This window comes from Canis aureus, chromosome 7 (assembly GCF_053574225.1).
Source record: "Canis aureus isolate CA01 chromosome 7, VMU_Caureus_v.1.0, whole genome shotgun sequence".
Lineage (NCBI taxonomy): Eukaryota > Metazoa > Chordata > Mammalia > Carnivora > Canidae > Canis > Canis aureus.
The window spans coordinates 8,176,204-8,194,924 of record NC_135617.1 but is presented as its reverse complement, the minus strand read 5'-3'; the positions used below and the strand labels follow the sequence as shown (position 1 = coordinate 8,194,924).

The 18,721-nt window shown below is 41.7% G+C and overlaps 1 protein-coding gene across 7 annotated transcripts in view; it reads right to left on the bottom strand.

Annotated features, from left to right (window-relative positions):
* Positions 1-6,126: 6,126 nt before the first annotated feature.
* PDSS2 (decaprenyl diphosphate synthase subunit 2) overlaps positions 6,127-18,721 on the bottom strand; it is a 251,517-nt gene continuing 238,922 nt past the window's right edge. For 6 of the 7 annotated variants that reach the window (XM_077902890.1, XM_077902892.1, XM_077902889.1 and 3 more), the window contains one exon: positions 6,127-8,010. In XM_077902890.1, coding sequence (XP_077759016.1) covers positions 7,964-8,010 — 47 coding nt within the window. In that variant the 3' untranslated portion in view covers positions 6,127-7,963. The remainder of the gene's footprint in view (positions 8,011-18,721) is intronic. The other variant, XR_013382914.1, reaches the window with a different exon arrangement.

The following is an 18,721-nucleotide window of genomic DNA, read 5'->3' as shown; positions in this document are numbered from 1 at the left end:
AAAAGGAAAGAAGCATAAAACAGGCAGCAGTTAGAAAGTTCACAATAAATTGATCATATTCTATGTACAGAAGTTTAGGGTACTATGCAGTTCATGATATATTTATGGTGGTGGAAATCATCAATATGCCTATAAAGTGAGAAATCATGCAAATAGTAAAATTACAATGATTACTTTAAGGAAGGGAAGGTTGCAAGGGTAGCTTAATTCTTTGAGAATGATGTTTTCTAGGCTAAAAAAAAAAAAAAAAAAAGACCCAAGTGAAACAAGATAATAACAAAACACAGTAAGCTCATACTGTTACAACATGAATGATCCAAGTCAGATTATTTTGTTTCCCTTTGAACAAACCCTAGGAGTTTCCTTCTCCCAAGTCTTCTGTAGGGTAAGGAAATTTTCTCCTTCTTCCCTTCTAGAGTCTTTGGCTGGCCTAATTATTAAATTGGCATAAGACAGATTAACAGGAGAAAAGCAAATTTAATTACAGATGTACAGGAGTCCTTAAAAATATGAAACTCAAATAAGTGACCAAAGCAAGCAACCTTTATACCGTTAAGACAAAAAACCCCACTAAATTTGGGAAGAATTGACAAGACAAAGAGGTTTGGGCTTCGGGGTAGTTAGTGAAGAAGTAACAAGATTTGTTTATATAGTCTTCTCAGCCCTAAATCCTATCTCTCGTGATAAGGATGTCTCTCTTCCTCCTGGTACAGGAAGGGTACCTTTCACATGGGAGATTTATTTCCTGTTTTCAGGAGGACAAAGAAGGGTCAGTGGGTCCTTCTACATTGGCTGTTTCTCAAATATCTTTTTTTTTTTTTTCTTAAGTATTTTATTTTTAAGTAATCTCTATACTCAGTACTCAACATGGGGCTTGAACTCACAACCCTGAGATCAAGAGTTGCATGCTCTTCCGACTGAGCCAGCCAGGTGCTCCTCAAGTATCTTTAATTCAAAACAACCAATATGCCAAAGGGGCACAGTTTTGAGCGGCCTATTTTATTCCCCTTCACTTTGAAGAAGCAAAGGTGGCTTCTCATCTCCTGCAAAATCCTTTCTCTGTGGTCTTTGCCGAGAGCAGAAGGATTGACTATTAACTGAGGCTCTTTCCTTCCCTAGGAGGTTGCAAACTTCAGTGGGAAGGAAGAGTCATCATTTTGCCAGTAATGGGAACTACCAACTGAAAAAAATTGTTCAAGTTGCAGAATTTTATTTTTTTCTATTTTTAAAAAGACTTGTTTATTAGAGAGAGAGAGAGAGAGAGAGAGAGCACAAGCAGGGGGAGTGGTGGATGGAGGTTCAGGGAGAAGCAGGCTCCCTGCTGAGTAAAGAGCCCATTGTGGGGCTCGATCCCAGGACCCTGAGATCATGACCTGAGCCAAAGGCAGATACTTGGCCAACTGAGCCACCCAGGCGCCTCTCAAGTTGTAGAATTTTAAAGGAATTTGTTACATAGTTTTTTGTTTTGTTTTTGTTCCACAGTTTTAACCTGCTACTATGGAGAAGCCACAGGGGCATTATTTTTCCAAGTTCAAAGACTTTCTTAGTAGCAGGTTAGGATGTTTTCTTTTGGAGTATTTACCACATACCTTGAGAAACCAAATAGAAATTCAGCTGCCGGGATCCCTGGGTGGCGCAGCGGTTTGGCGCCTGCCTTTGGCCCAGGGCGCGATCCTGGAGACCCGGGATCGAATCCCACGTCGGGCTCCCGGTGCATGGAGCCTGCTTCTCCCTCTGCCTGTGTCTCTGCCTCTCTCTCTGTGTGTGTGACTATCATAAATAAATAAAAAATTAAAAAAAAAAAAAGAAATTCAGCTGCCTTGTTTAGAATTTAAGCTACCTGTTAATAATGGTTATGAAAACTGCAGCATCATGGAAAAATATTTACATGTTATGTGAAAACAGCAGGACCCAAAGTTGAATTTATACTATGATTAGAACGATGCAAAAAAAAAAAAAAAAAAAAGATATGTATGGTAAAAAAGGCTGAAAGAAATATAAATGAAATGGTGAGATGATTATGGTAGCATGATGAGATTGTGAATGATTAATTTTTTTCTATTTTCTAAAAATTTAAAAAAGTGGTTATTGATGTGAATGTGTTCAAGCCCCACGCTGTGTGTAGAACTTACTTAAAAAAAAATTTTTTTTTTAATGTGTTCAAGAAGTGAAATTTAAGCTACCCCAACAGTCAAGGCAGAGCTGAGCCCACTTGTTTGCTCATAGAATGCACAGCGATAGGTACACGATAGGTCAGTCCCGGAAATGAGCAGATCAAGTTGAGAAAAAGCTGATGTAGCTTTTCCAGGAAGATGCTTGGTGTCTCATAAAAGAAAAAAAAAAAAAAAAAAAAGGACAAAAGCCTGAGAAACTTTTTCTTTCTACAGAAAAGAAAGAAATATGAACATTCCTCCACCAGGGGAGCTGAAAACTTAGTACTTCAGAGCCCAAGGGCAGGTGGGGTGAGCTAGGGAAAGACCAGGATCCCACCAGCAGTTCTGGCCCCTCTGGGGACTCTCCCCAAATGACACTTGTTTTTCAGTCCTTTAGAAGTATGCTATCTCCTTAATGGAGAGGCAAAACCCATTCTGAAAGAATAAAACAGTTCACACTTGAGATCAGGACTGAAGGTAGGGAAGAGAAGGAGGCAAATGGTTATTTTGTTAGATTGATTTATGCTTTTTAAAGAAAGTGCAAATAGCTTTATAATTACTAAACCGTGATTAACAATAATGGAAACTATTAATTATAATGGGATGACAATTATGTCCTCCCAGTAAAATGAATGGAAGAACCAGTCCAATTCATTTCTGCCCTTTTGTGCTTTAACAAAGGTGTGGCAGGTCTTCTCTACTTAGAGAGGCAGTCAGTATACATTATAAAGATAAATCCTGCAGCTTCTATTGGTCAGAAAGGTGATCTTAAGTATAGGATTTCAAAGTGGGAAGACAAAATGAAGTGGCTGGAAAGGATCTTCCTGAAGCTAAGAACTCTACGAAGGAGCTTGACAATGGTTTTCTATAAAGCAAGGTTCTCTTTATCAATGATGAACCTGCTGATTAGCTAGTCTTAAAAAAGAAAAAAAAAAAAAAAGGAGAAATATCCTTTAGCTGCGATTTTGTTGATTACACATAATTTCCCCAAACTTGCCTGCCCAAAGAGGGCCATGTCACAGCACATGGTCAGGCTTTGAAAAAAGATTATCACGGATTATTCCAACTACTTTCTGGTCACTGGAGTGCAATGTGTTGTGGATACGGGGCCTAAAGACAGTCTCTTTTGAGAGCATTTTGTACTAATGTATATGTCTTTTACCCCAACTTGTTGATGTCACCCACATCCTGGGTCAGAGCAATAATACTGTCATGGGTAAAATAAAGTCTCAAACATTAGAGAATGAGACCTGGACTAGGCAAACAATGACAATGATCATTTAGATCATTTATTTTTAGGTGTGCCTAGATAACCACATTGTGTGAGCCAGAAAACATGATGAGGATTTAGTGTTATCAAGCAAAACTTACAAAAAAGTTTAATGATAGTCATAAACTGTATCTTCTTTCAAAGTAATTGTGAATGGCAAACAGCTCGCTATCTCATGGATACCTTATTGATACTGTTTTTTTTTTTTTTTTCTTTTTATGCCAGGAAACAGGTTTTCTAAGTTGGGGAATTTAAGAAAAGAAAATTTAGTGGGGGGACCCCTGGGTGGCTCAGCAGTTAAGCATGTGTGTCCAGCTCAGGTCCTGATCCAGGAGTTCTGAGATCGAGTCCCACATCAGGCTTCCTCCGTGGAGCCTGCTTCTTCCTTCACCTATGTTTCTGCCTCTCTCTCTTTGTCTCTCATGAATAAATAAATAAAATCTTAAAAAAAAAAAAAAAAGAAAAGAAAACTTAGTGGGGGCACTGCTTTTAAGTTTCTGGGGGAAACAGAATGGAAATATTTTTTAGTTTATTTTTTAAAGATTTTATTTTATTTTAAAGATTTTATTTATTTATTTATTATTATTATTCATTTACTCATAAGAGACACACAGAGGCAGAGACATAGGCTGAGAGAGAAGCAGGCTCCCCGCGGGGAGTCTGATGGGGAACTCAATCCCAGGATCACAACCTGAGCCAAAAGTAGATGTTCAACTACTGAGCCACCCAGGTGCCCCTAGAATGGAAATGTTTAGAAAAGAATGGCTCCAAGGGTACAACTAAGAGATGTGTCAGGTGTGAAGGATGACAGTGGGAGCAGAGGGGGAGGGCCTGCAGAGAGGTGGGTAGGGGCTGAGGGGGAGTGACCACTGCTGCTCCTGAAGGAGGCAGGCTGTGGGGGAGTCTGCATGCAGGGATGGAGCTCTTGAACGTCACAGAAAGGCCACCAGCCGTTGGAAGGTCATCTCAGGGTTGTGTGGCCAGAGACCCGATAGATCTGTTCCACGAGCATTCCTGGAGTGTCTAAGGCACTGGCGCTGGTCTAGGTCAGGGGGACCTGGTAAGTGGATGGGTTTGCAAGGGTTAAAGAGTCAGTAGACTGAGAGAAGAGGTGTTGGTGCTGAGAAGAAAAAAAAGTGGAGGTAGAAAAGATAGACAACTTGAAGGGAGGAATTCCATTGTAGGGATTGGGAGGATGGAACACATACAGCCAGCAGAGCAGACGCAGAAGATTTGGGCATGGGGGCACAAAGGAGACAGGAGGCTACGGGCTCCAGATCTTTCAAAGGAGGAAAGAGAAGCAGAGGAAGAGAGAAGGGGGCGCTACCTGGAGAGATTCTGTGGTGGGGAGATGGGGAGTGAGGGCAGGCCAGGTGGTCAGGGATGGTCTCCTGGGCCTGCTTCTGCATCTCTAAAGGCCAGGGCCTTTAGATGGGCTTCTGCACCGTCTTCAGCCCAGGGCCTGATCCTGGGGTCCCGGAATCGAGTCCCACGTTGGGCTCCCTGCCATGGAGCCTGCTTCTCCTGCTGCCTGTGTCTCTGCCTCTCTCTCTCTCTTTCTCTGTGTCTCTCATGAATAAATAAATAAAATCTTAAAAAAATAATAAAAAAAATAAAGGCCAGGGCTTACCTCCCAGAGCATGGCTGTGGGCCTGGAACAAAACAGCATGCACTTGGCATGCAATATTGCAGCCTTTACACACTTAACGAAGACAAGACTGACAGGGAGGAGAGTGGGTGGTTTCAGGAGCCTGAAGTGATGAGGTCTGGAGGGGCCAACTTGCAAGCTGGGGTCATCAGGCGGAAGGGAGCAGCGCGATGGCTAGTGAATGCTTTCCTCTGGCAAGAAACTGGGGGGTGGGAGAGGGGGTGGAGGGAGCATTCTGAGACCAGGGTCTTACCTAGTCAGCAGTGATGTCCCTGGCTACAGCCAGGTGGTAGGCCACGAGGTGTGATGAGGCATGCCTCGGTGCCCCAAATTTCTCCCTAAATTATCTGAAATTATAAGGACATAAGAGTTAACAAACAAATATCAGGGGCATGAAGAAAGGCTCTCACTATTTAAAACTGGAGAGTGGGGCAGCCCGGGTGGCTCAGTGGTTTAGTGCTGACTTCAGCCCAGGGTGTGTTCCTGGAGATGGGGGATCGGGTCCCATGTCGGGCTCCCTGCATGGAGCCTGCTTCTCCCTCTGCCTGTGTCTGTGCGCCTCTCTCTCTCTCTCTCTCTCTCCCCCCCCCCCCCCGGTGTCCCTCATGAATAAATAAATAGAATCTTAAAAAATAAAATAAAATAAAACTGGAGAGTGAACTGGCCAACTTGTTAAGTTTAACTAAAGCCTGCCAGCAGGCTGGGAAGTGGGAGCTCTGCTGAGCAGGGAAGCCGGAAAGACGGAGGCAGGGTCGTCACTCAACACTGAGGGTGAGACACCTGAGCCAGGCTAGGAAAGGTCCCCGAGAAAGCAGAAAAGCAGGTGCTGACACAGAGGAGTCCAGGATTACAGGCCGCACAAAAGAGAGCTAGGAACACCTAGGCCTAGACTGCGAGGCCGTGCAGGAGGAAATCTGCCCTGAGGTTTTAGGCCTTCCTTCTTAGCCTCTCTCCGGGTCTCAACTCTCCTCCTCCCTGAAACTCAGCATGACATCTTTGTGATCCAGAGTCAGAAATGGCAGACTTTTAGAAAAGAAGACAAAGCTGGAAGGGACTTCAGACATTCTCTCATTTATTTAACAGATGAGGAGATGGAGGCTCTGAGGGGAGTGACTTGCTCCAGGTCACACAGCAAACCAGCTACTAAACCAGAATTCGAAGCAGCCTAGGACCCTGCCTTATAGTACTCCTCCATCTGCTTCATAAAACCTACAGCGTGGGGTGAGTTCCTGCACGTCTAGAGAACACAAGGCACGACTCCTCCTTTGTGGAAGTTAATGATTAAAACCCAGTCTGATCTCAAGCATCTAACCAAAGTTACTAATTAAGCCAATGTCTGTGAGAAAAGACCATTTCAAACAGAAAAGTGTTCTCTTAAGCTAAATCTACAGGCCTTCAAATTGTCATGGTATAAACTGTACAATCATAATATTTAAAGTATATTAAAAATATTTCATAATACAATACCTTAAGCCTCTGAAGCTCACGTTTTCTCTTCATTGAATGCCACATGCTGGGTCCTGATAAAATGGTTTCGTAACTTTGGGGGGAAGGAATTTAACTAAAATAACTTCACTTAGTGTTTGAGTGAAGGGGGTAATAAAATCTGTTTGCTGTGTTCACTGTCTCCAGATAGGGCTGTAATTACACCACATAAGGAAGAAAGGTAGCTGAGTCTCAATCTAGATCATTTATGTAAACTCAGCCTTCTTGTCAACGGTGTTCTCATATTGCATGCATGCAAACCACAAAAATCATCTCCTATGAACCACAGAGAGACAGTGTCTGATTGCAGGCCTGTGAGATTGCTTATATTCTTTCTGTAATTGGATGTCTGTGGTTCAAGATCAAAATTTGACATTCTGAATTAAAAAAAAAAATCACCAGTTTATTCCCCAGAACAACAGTTTTGCACGTGACACTCGTAAAAGTTAAAGGTATTCTCTACACCAAAGTATGACAAATGAATGCATTGGACTTGAAAAGAAGCATCTTGTTTGGCTTAAAAAAAAATAAAAAAGTTTGGTTCTTTGAAACGTGTTTGAAAAACATTTGTCTTCTAGAAAGAAAAACAAGCCATTCCTACTACAACGAAGTTAATATTTGATAACATTTTAATCTTCTACTTCAAATATTTGGCATTATTTTTTCAGCAATTTTTCCTAAAAAAAAAAATCTTACAAAAAACGATGAAGCGCAAAGTATATTCATACTGTACCTATAAATACAGAGACATAATTGCAAAACAAAGCACAATTTTTTCCCGTAATCATCAAAACTACCCTCCATTATGACAAATTGGTCACTCGTTTTTGATTTGACAGTCCTCCCTGGCTGGCACTGATGTGTTCCTCTTGACACCTGCAGCTTCCAGCATGCTCTGTCCTCTCTAGAAGGAAAACCACAGGCCACCGCCCTGGCGCCATCCCTGGCTCGGTCCAATCAATAAGGACTTATTTCCTGTCCATTTGCTGAGGTCACAGGAGCGAATCTCATTAATTATTTCTGCTACTGCAGCCTCAAGTGTGCTTCTGGCGTGACAAGTGAAAACTGCTTGACCTTTTTTTTTCTTCTAATTTTGTTTGTAGCAGTTCCAAAAAGAAGGCAGTATTCTTTTAGCGATGTGATAAGAGGAAGGAAAAAAATGTATTAGGTTTTTAAAGTCATTAACACATTCCAATATTTCAGTATGAAAGCTCGCGCTCTCTCTCTCTCTCTCTCAATCACCTCGTTCCCCAGTTTTTGCAGCTACCGAACAATAGTGTCTTTTTAATTTGGTGTCACGAAAATCTGGTCACAGCAAACACAATGTTTTCTAAAGCAGATCTGGCCTCCGAGGGAGGAAAGCTCTCCAGGGCCTCCAGTGCCTTGTTTCCATGGTAACGACACAGGTCAATAGCTGAAGTCACACCTTTGCCAGCTTTGATTGTTTCTCGCAACTGTTAAGAAACAAATGCACAATAAAAGTCAGTTTTTAAGTCCCACAATTAAATTGGGGAGGGGAGGTGGAAGACAAAGAAGGGGGGAGACAGTGGAGATTCGTTGTTCCTGCTACGCCCTTTTGAGGTAAAGAGGACACCATTCCCCAGTGATTTTGAGGCACGAACATTCCCTAAGGCTGCTAGGTGTCTGCGCTCCAGAGCAGCACACAATAGGCTCCAATCAGCCTAATTACACCTCCTCCCCGACTCCCACCCCTCGATATCTTGAAATGTGCCCTGCTGGGGGATGGCGGTAATGAAGGCAGAGGGCATTTACATCTCTGGCATTTTGAATTCAGCAGCCTAATAGTCTTCTGTGAGGAGGGCTTCATTAACATCCTACTTAGTAACTTTTTTTTTTTAATGCTGTATGCTGACACGGTAGGGACCTATGAAAATTCAAGAAAGACACCTAGTTTAGATCTGCACCATTTTTAAAGCTAAAAGGTTCTGTTTGGGAAGAATGAACTGAAACCCACCTTTGTAAAGAATAAAGTAAACTCTTGCCAACTGGAGTTTATTTCTCACCCCTCTTGTTGACCACTGGGAAGGACCCACCAAAGAGTTCCACGTTGGAGGCGAAAAAGATTTATAATGATTTGGTCAGTTTGCCTCCCCTTCCCCCAGATCCCTCTTCTCTTTCTCAGTGAACACCTCTGCCTAACTCCCTAAATCAGAAACCCAGGGGTTCCTCCTTCATGCCTCATTTCCAGTCATGCACCATGGCTGTACCAAGTGCGCTCATCCTGGACTGAACTTTCTGGCCCCCAGAGGCTGGGTGGGGTGGAAGGATGAGTTTTAGTCTGTGAGCTGCGAATGATGCAAGTCACTTCTGGGCTGCAGCCAGAATTAAACCATCCAGTGAGTCCCTCCAGAGCTTTCCCCCTGGCCTACAGACCGGCCATATCTTCCTGAGTGACCACACCGAGTGCCCCAGTCCCTCTCCAACCTGCATGGGAGATGAGGTACACACATCTTTGTTGTCTGAGGCCACGGAGATTGTGACGTGGTCTCTATCCATGTTGACTGTAAGTCCTTGCTGCTCTATCTCTTTTAGAGCTTTCAAATTCATCCTCTGCTCTTCATTGTCACTGCCACTACTAGTTCAGGCTCTCGTCATCCCTTGCCTGGGTTGTTTTCTGCAGCCACCTCCTAAAGAGTCTTCCCACCACCAGTTCTTTGCCCTGGACTCCATCTGTCATGCTGCCAAGGAGAACTTTAGAAAATGCAAATGTGATCTTGCTTAAAACCCTTCACTAACTTCCCATAGCCTTCAAGAAAAAAAAAAAAAAAAAAAGAGTCCAAGCTCTTTCACGAGGTAGGCCTGGAAGTCCTTTCCTGACCTAGCTGGTAAGAACTCAGCCTGTTTATACCCCTGTTCTCCCTTTCATCATTATTTAGGGAAACTGCTTGCAGCAATCATCTCCCCTGAGGTGGTTCCCATATTCCCCACTTCCTTCAAACTTCCCAAATTCCACTTGAGCAGAATACCCTCGGCTGGGATAAGAGCCCCTCTTCCTTGGGGCTCCTCAAGTCCCCTGTGCATCTGGAGTATAGCATTATTCTACAGTGTCGTACTTCGACTCTCCATTCCTGTATCTATCTCTTCATTAGACTTTTAGTACCACATCCTGCATGTAACTTAAAGGAATAAAAGAAACAACCTGCTTTATTCCTCTAATTATACAGATGAGAAAACAGAGGACCAGAGAAGTTCAACAGCTCACTCAAGATCACAGGTGGAGGGTGGTACAGTTGTGGTCAGAAGCCAGGGTTTCTAACACCCAGTCCAGCAGTACTGAATCCTGTACTCTCCCAGAATCTCGCCGCCCCACTGGTATTGCCACACTGCGTATGAACGTCAGGACTATTTCAGCCTAGGATTCCCTGGACTCGTGCCAATCACTGAATGCATGAAGGCACCAAAATAGTGCTGCATATCAGAGGCAGCCAGATTCAAACTCCCATTCTAGCTTTATAATCTTAGAGGAACCATTTAACTGCTTAGGATAATATCAGTCCCTTGTAGGACTGTTGGCGGCGGGGGCGGGGGGTGGGGGACCTACGCAAGACAGCACAGAGTGCCTGACAGTGTCTAAAACACTACAAATATTCAGAATGACTTAATTCTTCTTCCTCCTCAGGCCCTTAGAAAGCTGATCCATTCACAAGATGAAGTCTATTTTAGCTTGATGCATAACAACCTCAAAGGTAGTTGGAATTGAAGAAAGAAAGAAAGAAAGAAAGAAAGAAAGAAAGAAAGAAAGAAAGAAAGAAAGAAAGAAAGAAAGAAAAAGAAAGAAAAGGGGAGAGGGAGGGAGGAAGAAAGAATATGCTATTTGCATTATCTTTTTTTTAAGAGTTTATTTATTTGAGACAGAGAGCGAGAGAGAGCACAAGCTGGGGGAGCAGCAGGCAGAGGGAGAGGGAGAAGTAGATTACCCACTGAGCAGGGATCTCAATGTAGGGCTCGATCCCAGGGCCTTGGGATCATGACCTGAGCTGAAGGCAGATGCCTAACTGACTGAGTCACCCAGGTGCCCCTGTTGTCATTATCTTTAATTACCCCACACCTAAGTTAGACAAGCCAACATTCTGTATTCTAGACTTTTAGGTTGGGACCTATAGGCATGTGTATAGTAAGTGCATGATGGATTTCAATTTGCAAATATTAACTGAACACCTATTATGTGAAAGGAGTACGATGATGCTTCTCTGCTTCATGGATCAGGAACTAATTAAAGATATACTGTAAAAAGCAGCAAAACCAAGGGACAAATGTACGGCTATGGACAGTCAAAGAAATGAGAGATCAACTTTAATTAGAGATTCAAGAAGATCTTACAAAGTAGGTGAGATCTGAGGCATGTCGTGAGAATGCTGATAAGTGGTCATGGGTTGAGGGTAGCAAGGGAATTATATTGAAAGAGAACAGCCTGAGCAAAGGCACAGAGGAGGCCAGAATACAGTGTCCAAGGAATAAAGAGATTGGTGTGACAAACCTTAAAGGAGTAGGTATTAGGGGATCCAAGAGGGCTCTGAAAACTACGCTAAGAAATTTGAATTAAGGGGTGCCTGGGTGGCTCAGTGGTTGAGTGTCTGCCTTTGGCTCAGGGCATGGTCCCAGGGTCCTGGGATTGAGTTGTGCATTGGGCTCCCCATAGGGAGCCTGCTTCTCCCTCTGCTTGTGTCTCTGCTCCTCTCTCTATGTCTCTCATGAATAAATGAATTAAATCTTAAAAAAAAAGAAATTTGAATGAAAAAAAATTTTTGATTATCAAATATTTTAAAAGTACAGAAAAATTCAAAGACTAGTACAGGCAAACTATGGTCCCAGGGCCAACTTGCACCCCCTGTTTTTATAAATCAAGTTTTGTTGGAATGTATCCGTGCCCTTTCTGTTCAATATTGTCTATGGCTGCTTTTGTGTTCTAGTGGCAGAGCTGCAGAGGTGAGTAGCTGCCACAGAGGCTGTACTGGGCTGCGGAGCTTAAATTACACTTTAGTTTTTACAGAAAGTCTGCTGACTCCTCGACTAGCACAACGAGTGACCACATAATCTTCTACCAAAAGTCAACAATTGTCAATGTTTTGCTTTTTTTGTTTTATCTACCTGTATGTACCTGTTTTCTCAACCATTTGAAAATAAGCTGTGGGCAGTGGTATGATGGTAAATTACCTTTCTAGGGGAGGAAAAAGACCTTGTTAGTAGCACTTGCAGATTTTTGTGGTACAAAAACTCCCATCATGGATGATTTCAAGCTACCAAGGGTTGTGGAATCACAAAATTCTGAAATATTTAACAATAGGCTCTGAGCTGGTAGGACTTGTCTTGGACACATGTTGGGCTGCAGGATGCTTCACCCTTGTTTTGACATGCAGCCCCTAAGAACATTCTCCTACATAGCCAGAATATTATTTTCATAACTAGGGAAGTTAATCATAATTCTCTATCATTCTGTAATACCCATGTGCAAATTTCCCCAGTTGGCTCTAAAATGTCTTTTTTTTAGTCTTTTATTTTTTCCCCAAATCATGATGAATCCTGGTTCACACATCACATTCATTTGTTATGACACTTTAATATTTTCTCCCCCATGATATTGCCATTTCAAAAGGACCAAACTGTGCTGTGCAATGTTTTACATTCTGCATTTCTGTCTCTCTCTTTTTTAAAGAGTTTATTTATTAAAGAGAGAGAGGCCTCACCCAAGCAGGGGGAGCAGCAGAGGGAGAAGGAGAAGTAGGCTCCCCACTGAGCAGGGCACATGACTTGGGGCTCAACCCCAGGACCCTGGGATCATGACAAGAGCCAAAGGCAGATGTGTAACAGACTGAGCCACCCAGGAGTCCATTTTCTCTATTTCTCTGATTGCTTCATTTAGTTTGTTACTTCATAAACTTTATTCAGTAGGCCCAACTGAATGTTTTTTTTTTTTTTAAGAATTTTATTTATTCATGAGAGACCCAGAGGGAAAGGCAGAGACATAGGCAGAGGGAGAAGCAGGCTCCCTGTAGGGAGCCTGATGTGGGACTTGATCCCAGGACCCTGGGATCCCAACCTGAGCCAAAGGCAGACACTCAACCACTGAGTCACTCAGGTGTCCCAAAGGCCCAACTGAATATTTGATGGTGACCTGTAAGATAATTAATTCTTATAATGAAGGGTAGTTCAGATCAGGGCAAAAGAGCATCTAGGAGGATATCACTGAATATTACTCAAGCCCTTAAAAGAGTTCATTTCTCTCACCACACACTATTGTACTTCCAGTTAATACTTAAATCTTCTCTCTACAGAGTTGTGCTTTGCATAGCTTCCATGAGGAAAATGGCCATTTCATGATTCATCAGTAATTTAATTCTTCACGGAAGGTACTATTCCTCACAGACACCTACATAAATTTCGACCAACAAAACCTAAACTATTGGCTCAAAAGAAATCCTTTAGATATTATTCATAGGCCATAAATAAGACTCATTTTTTACTATATATTAGAATAGGCAATGGGTCTATCCTGACCAATCTCATCTTTTCTAAATAAATGTGACAAAAGACATATTAAGTTGGAATTTCTAAACTTGGCTGACCATAAGATTCACCTGGGGAACTTTGCTTTTTAGGTCATTCCAATGATTAGCCAGATTTGGGAGTACCTAACTTTCTGGGGTACATATTTTGAGTTACTATGGGTTGAGGTGCCAGGGTGGCTAGGTCAGTTAAGTGTCTGCCTTCAGCTTAGGTCATGATCCCAGGGTCCTGTGGTTGAACAGGAGGGGTGGGGGTCGGGGGGGTCTCAGCTCAGCAGGAAGTTTGCTTCTCCTTCTCCCTTTGCCTGCCACTCCCCGTTTGTGCTTTCTCTTTCGCTGCCAAATCAATCCATCCATCCATCCATCCATCCATCCATCCATCCATCCATCCATCAATCTTAAAAAAAAAAATCAAAATAGTTGGGTTGCATTTATACTATTTTGACCACACTTCCAACTGGCAGTCTTGGCAACGATCAAATTCAATTCAGCCACCATGTATTGGGCATGTATATGGCCTAGGTGTATAGCAGGGGTGGGAGATACAGAGATTAACACAGTTGCTGCTTCCCAGGGCCACTTGTTACAGGGGTGCCCTAGGGTTGTAGAACTGAAGGGGGTTGAAAGGAATACTGAGGGACTGGACCTACAACCTTTGTTTTATTTTTTTATTTTTATTATTTAAAGATTTTATTTATTTATTCATGAGAGACACAGAAAGAAAGAGAGAGAGAGAGAGGCAGAGACACAAGCAGAGGGAGAAGCAGGCTCCATGCAGGGAGCCCGACATGGGACTCGATCTTGGGTCTCCAGGATCAGGCTCTGGGCTGAAGGCGGCACTAAACCGCTGCACCACCTGGGCTGCCCTACAAACTTTGTTTTAATAGTTGCCAGAGATAACACCGCAATTAGAAAAATTCTTTCTGCTTCTACCTTCACCTACATTTTGACTGAGCAAAGCCCAAACTAATGCATAGACAGAACTTTCCATATTAGGATATGGCTAGTATGGTATGTCCTCTGGCCTTTATGGCTTGAAAAACATTTTAGCCGCAGGATAAATGACAAAAAAATACAAAAAGGTGAATTACCAGTCTGTATTTTACTTCTCTGATATAGCACTTTAGGGCACTAAAATAATTAAATCTCTAATTAAGTCAACTGAATAATTGTATAAGTGCAGCATCACCTGCAATAAATTAAGTCCAAATCCCTTGCTAGAGGATCCAATTAAAGATATTAACACAGAGATAAAAAGATGCAAAGTACTTAAAGTTAAGTGCATTATTATTTAACATTTATTAAAAGGTGTTATTAAACACCTTTTCAGTGATAAATGTTGTTTTTATGAAACCTTTTGAGAAATCATTATATGCCTGTGAAAACTATTTGGTTAAAAAATTCTCTGAAATATTAAAGATGAGCCCATGCCATGACATCTAAGCAGCTTTAGCAGAAGTGGCAGCCACTTCTCTCTAATGAAACTAAAGAAAAGACTTTAAGGGGGAATCCCTGGTGGCTCAGCGGTTTGGTGCCTGCCTTCAGCCCAGAGCATGACCCTGGAGTCCTGGGATCAAGTCCTGCATCGGGCTCCCTGCATGGAGCCTGCTTCTCCCTCCGCCTGTGTTTCTGCCTCTCTCTCTCTCTCTCTCTCTCTCTCTCTCACGAATAAATAAATAAAATCTTAAAAAAAAAAAAAAAAAGACTTTAAGACCTAGAAGAAACCCAATCCTGATCTTATCTTCTCACCTCATTTTGTAGGAGAAGATATTGGGATGAGATCGGCTAAGTGATAGGAGCCAACAGCAAACTTGAGAAATAGCCTGGATTTCATTTCCACACATCCAGAGCTCTTCCCCTCTACAGTGCTGAACAGAATTGGAGATAACCCCAAGCTTTCTTTTGCCCAAACAGATAGAGTGCTATAGAGAATGGGATGCTGAAACTCATCTGGAAAAGAGGGTAGACCTTGTTCTGTAGAAACTGTATAACAGAAAGAGAGTATAAAAGCAATAAGTTTTTTTTTTTAATTGTTGAAAACATCTGGATAAGGATAAAAGGAAACAAATAGAAGCCGTGCTTTTATGGAAAGAGACCATACGGTAGAAGTGGATCATGCTTCCCTAACAGGGATTATGAAGCTGGCAGTAACGTAGAACGAGTTTTACTAAAACTCACGTTCTAACACTTGATAAATTCTTTTTTTTTTTTTTCACTTGATAAATTCTTGGGGTGCCTGACTGATAATCTTAGGCATCAGAAGACAGAAGAAGCACTTTCTGCTTCAGTATGTCAACATAATTGGGTGTAAAGGTGATAGAAATCTGGTGCACACAAGCGCATAAAAAGTAATGCCAACCTAGTATTAGCATCAGTGAAAGAAAGGACCAGCAGGCACAGACCATAAACTGGGAAAGCACATTTAAAAATTAATGAAAAGACTGCCATGATTCCAAGAGATCATAAATAGAAATAGTTCAAGGGTGATGAACGCCTCTGAGAAACTAAATTTCAACAGTGGTCATGATTAATTATGAAAGAGACCAAAACAAATGGCTACAGAATAAGCTCTCTTGGGGCTCAGATTCGAAAAGGCCCAGGTGTAAAAGGAAGAGCATATGGTCTCCTCCATTGCTGAGCCCCAGCTGAGCACCTGCTCTGTACAAAGCTCCACTGTGGAGAGAGGATGCTACCCTTGATTTGAAAGAGCTGACAAAGGAGAGGTACGAAGCTGTAAAAATTGTGTGGGATTCCATCCATAAGTCTGTACTATCACCAGGATACTTGTCACATATGTTTTCAAAGTGCCAGTCCTCACAGAAAAATGTTCAGCAACAACCTTGTCAGAATCTGCTAAAGACTGATGAGGGTGCACAGGGGAAGGAGATGATGACAAAAAATAAGAGGCATCCAGATGTAAAGGCTGTATGTCAAATAAGAGCAAGTGTGTTCAAAGAGTTGCAAAAGACAATGTATCATTAAGAGAAGACAAAGGAAATAGAACAACTAAAGAATGGGTTAAAAAATTGTAAAGAGAAAAATAAATTCCATGAAGAGGGGCTTCTAAGGATGAAGCATGCATTCAAGTAACCCATAAGGCAGCTACCAAGTTGCCTTAGTGCTGGCTTCTGGTATTGTTTGCGTTTCAAGACCACCACCACTCCCATTCCAAATACAGTATCATCCTCTAGGACAAATTGCTGTGTAGCACCCCACTGAGCCTCCTCCCTGCTGGCAGCTCTCACTCATTTTGTCTGATGCTCCTGTCGACACTTCCCTTCTCTCTCTTTCTCCTTGCTCTGGAGACCTAGTTTCCAGTCTAGGTCTTCAGAGAGGCATCCACTCACTTCTGTCCTCTTATGCTTATGGTGCACATAAATGTTCTTCCCAGCTGCTGAAAGATGTAAGAAATCTCAAAGATGAGAGATTCAACTACCGAGTGTCTTCAAACACAGGACAAGTGAAAAAGGTGAGGACAGAGGTGCACCTGGAACAAAGACCAGTGAATTTATGGACAGTGATGGCATAATTCCAAATAAAGTTATCAACTAGATTGGGTCTGTGAGCTCTAGACAAAAGGCAGTGGTGATTGCAGCCCCAGGATAGGTGGGTCACAATGAGCGAATCATTACAAAATATTCTCATTTTTCTTGTGATATGGCCACTCACTGTTAGCCTCAGAAACAAGACAAAGAGATAAAGATACTCTAAAGATATCTTAGAGTAAAGATACTCTAAAGATAGAGTATATTTGGGTTTTTAGAATCTTAGTCCTCTGTGGATAAGACAGAGAAATGGGGCTCTGGATTGGAGTATGATAATATGAGTTCAAATATATAAAACAACTACTCCTAGGAAATGTTTGGTAGTGGATTTATTTTGAGCAGAAAAGCGATCTCTAGGACTCAATATTTGGTTTCGTTTTTTCAGTAAATAGTGCTGAAAAAAAATGGAGAGCTATATGCAAAAGAATGAAACTGGATCACTTTCTTATACCATAAATAAAAATAAACTCAAAATGGGTTCAAGACCTAAATGTGAGACATAAAATCATAAAACTCCTAGAAGAACGCATAGGCAGTAATTTCTTTCACAGTGGCCTCAGTAACATTTTTCTAGATATGTCTCCTCAAACAAGGGAAACAAAGGCAAAAATAAACTACTGGGGTTATGCCAAAATAAAAAGCTTTTGCACAGTGAAAAAAGCCATCAACAAAAACAAAAAGGCAGCCTACTGAATGGGAGAAGATATTAGTAAATAATACATCCAATAAGGAGTTAATATCAAAATATATAAATAACTTATACAACTCAACACCAAGTAATCTGATTAAAATTGGGCAGAGGACCTGAATAGACATTTTCTAAACAAGGCATCCAGATGGCCAATAGACATGAAAAGATGTTGAACATCATTCATCATCAGGGGACACAAATCAAAACCACAATGAAAAAAAAAAAAAAACAAAAAAAAAAAAAACAAAACCACAATGAGACATCACCTTATACCACTAAGAATGGCTACTATCAAAAAGACAGGAAATAACAAGTGTTGGCGAGGATATAGAGAAAAAGGAACCCTTACACATTGTTGGTGGAAATGTCAATTGGTGCAACCACTGTGGAAAACAGTAGGAGTGTTCCTCAAAAAATTAGTAATAGAAATACCATATGATCCAATAATTCTACTACTGGGTATCTTTTGAAAACACTAATTTGAAGATATATGCACCCCTGTATTTATTGTAGCATTATTTACAATGGCCAAGGTACAAAAGCAACCCAAGTGTCCACTGATAGATGCATGGATAAAGAAGATGTGGTACATATATGCACACACACACATACATACATTCACACACAAATATTCCTCAGCCATAAAAACGAATGAGATCTTGCCATTTGGGACAACACAGATGGACCTAGAGGGCATTCTGCTAAAGTGAAGTAAGTCAGCAGAGAAAGACAAACACCATGTGATTTCACTTAATCTAAAAAAAATGAAACAAATAAGCAAACAGACATCAGGAACAGACCCATAAATTCAGAGAATAAACTGATGGTTGCCTTAGGGGAAGAAGACTGGGGGACGGGCAAAATGGGTGAAGGGGAGTGGGAGATACAGGTTTCCAGTTATGGAATGTTTAATAGAGTAGGTCCAGGATATAAAAGGTACAACATAGGGAATATGGTCAATATTCCCTATGGGAATAGGGTATCATAATGGTGTTGTATGCTGAGAGACAGTGGCTACACTTGTGGTGAGCGTATCACAACATAGAGATTTGTCCAATCACTATGCTGTACACCTAAAATAATGTAACATTGTGTGTCACTAAACTTCAATAAAAAAAGAAAAACAAAACAAACACCCCAACCTGATTTCTTTCCTTTATCACAGTTCTATGGATTACCTGAATGAAGATGGAGAAGAAATACATACTAAATTTTAATTTTCTGATGTCATAGAGCCAAGAGAGAAAGCTAACACATGGATAGCATCAAAATTTTAGTGGTTTTGGGATGCTTGGGTGGCTCAGTGGTTGAGCATCTGCCTTTGGCTCAGGTCATGATCCCGGGATTCTGGGATCGCTTCCCGCATTGGGTCCCTATAGGGAGCCTGCTTCTCCCTCTGCCTATG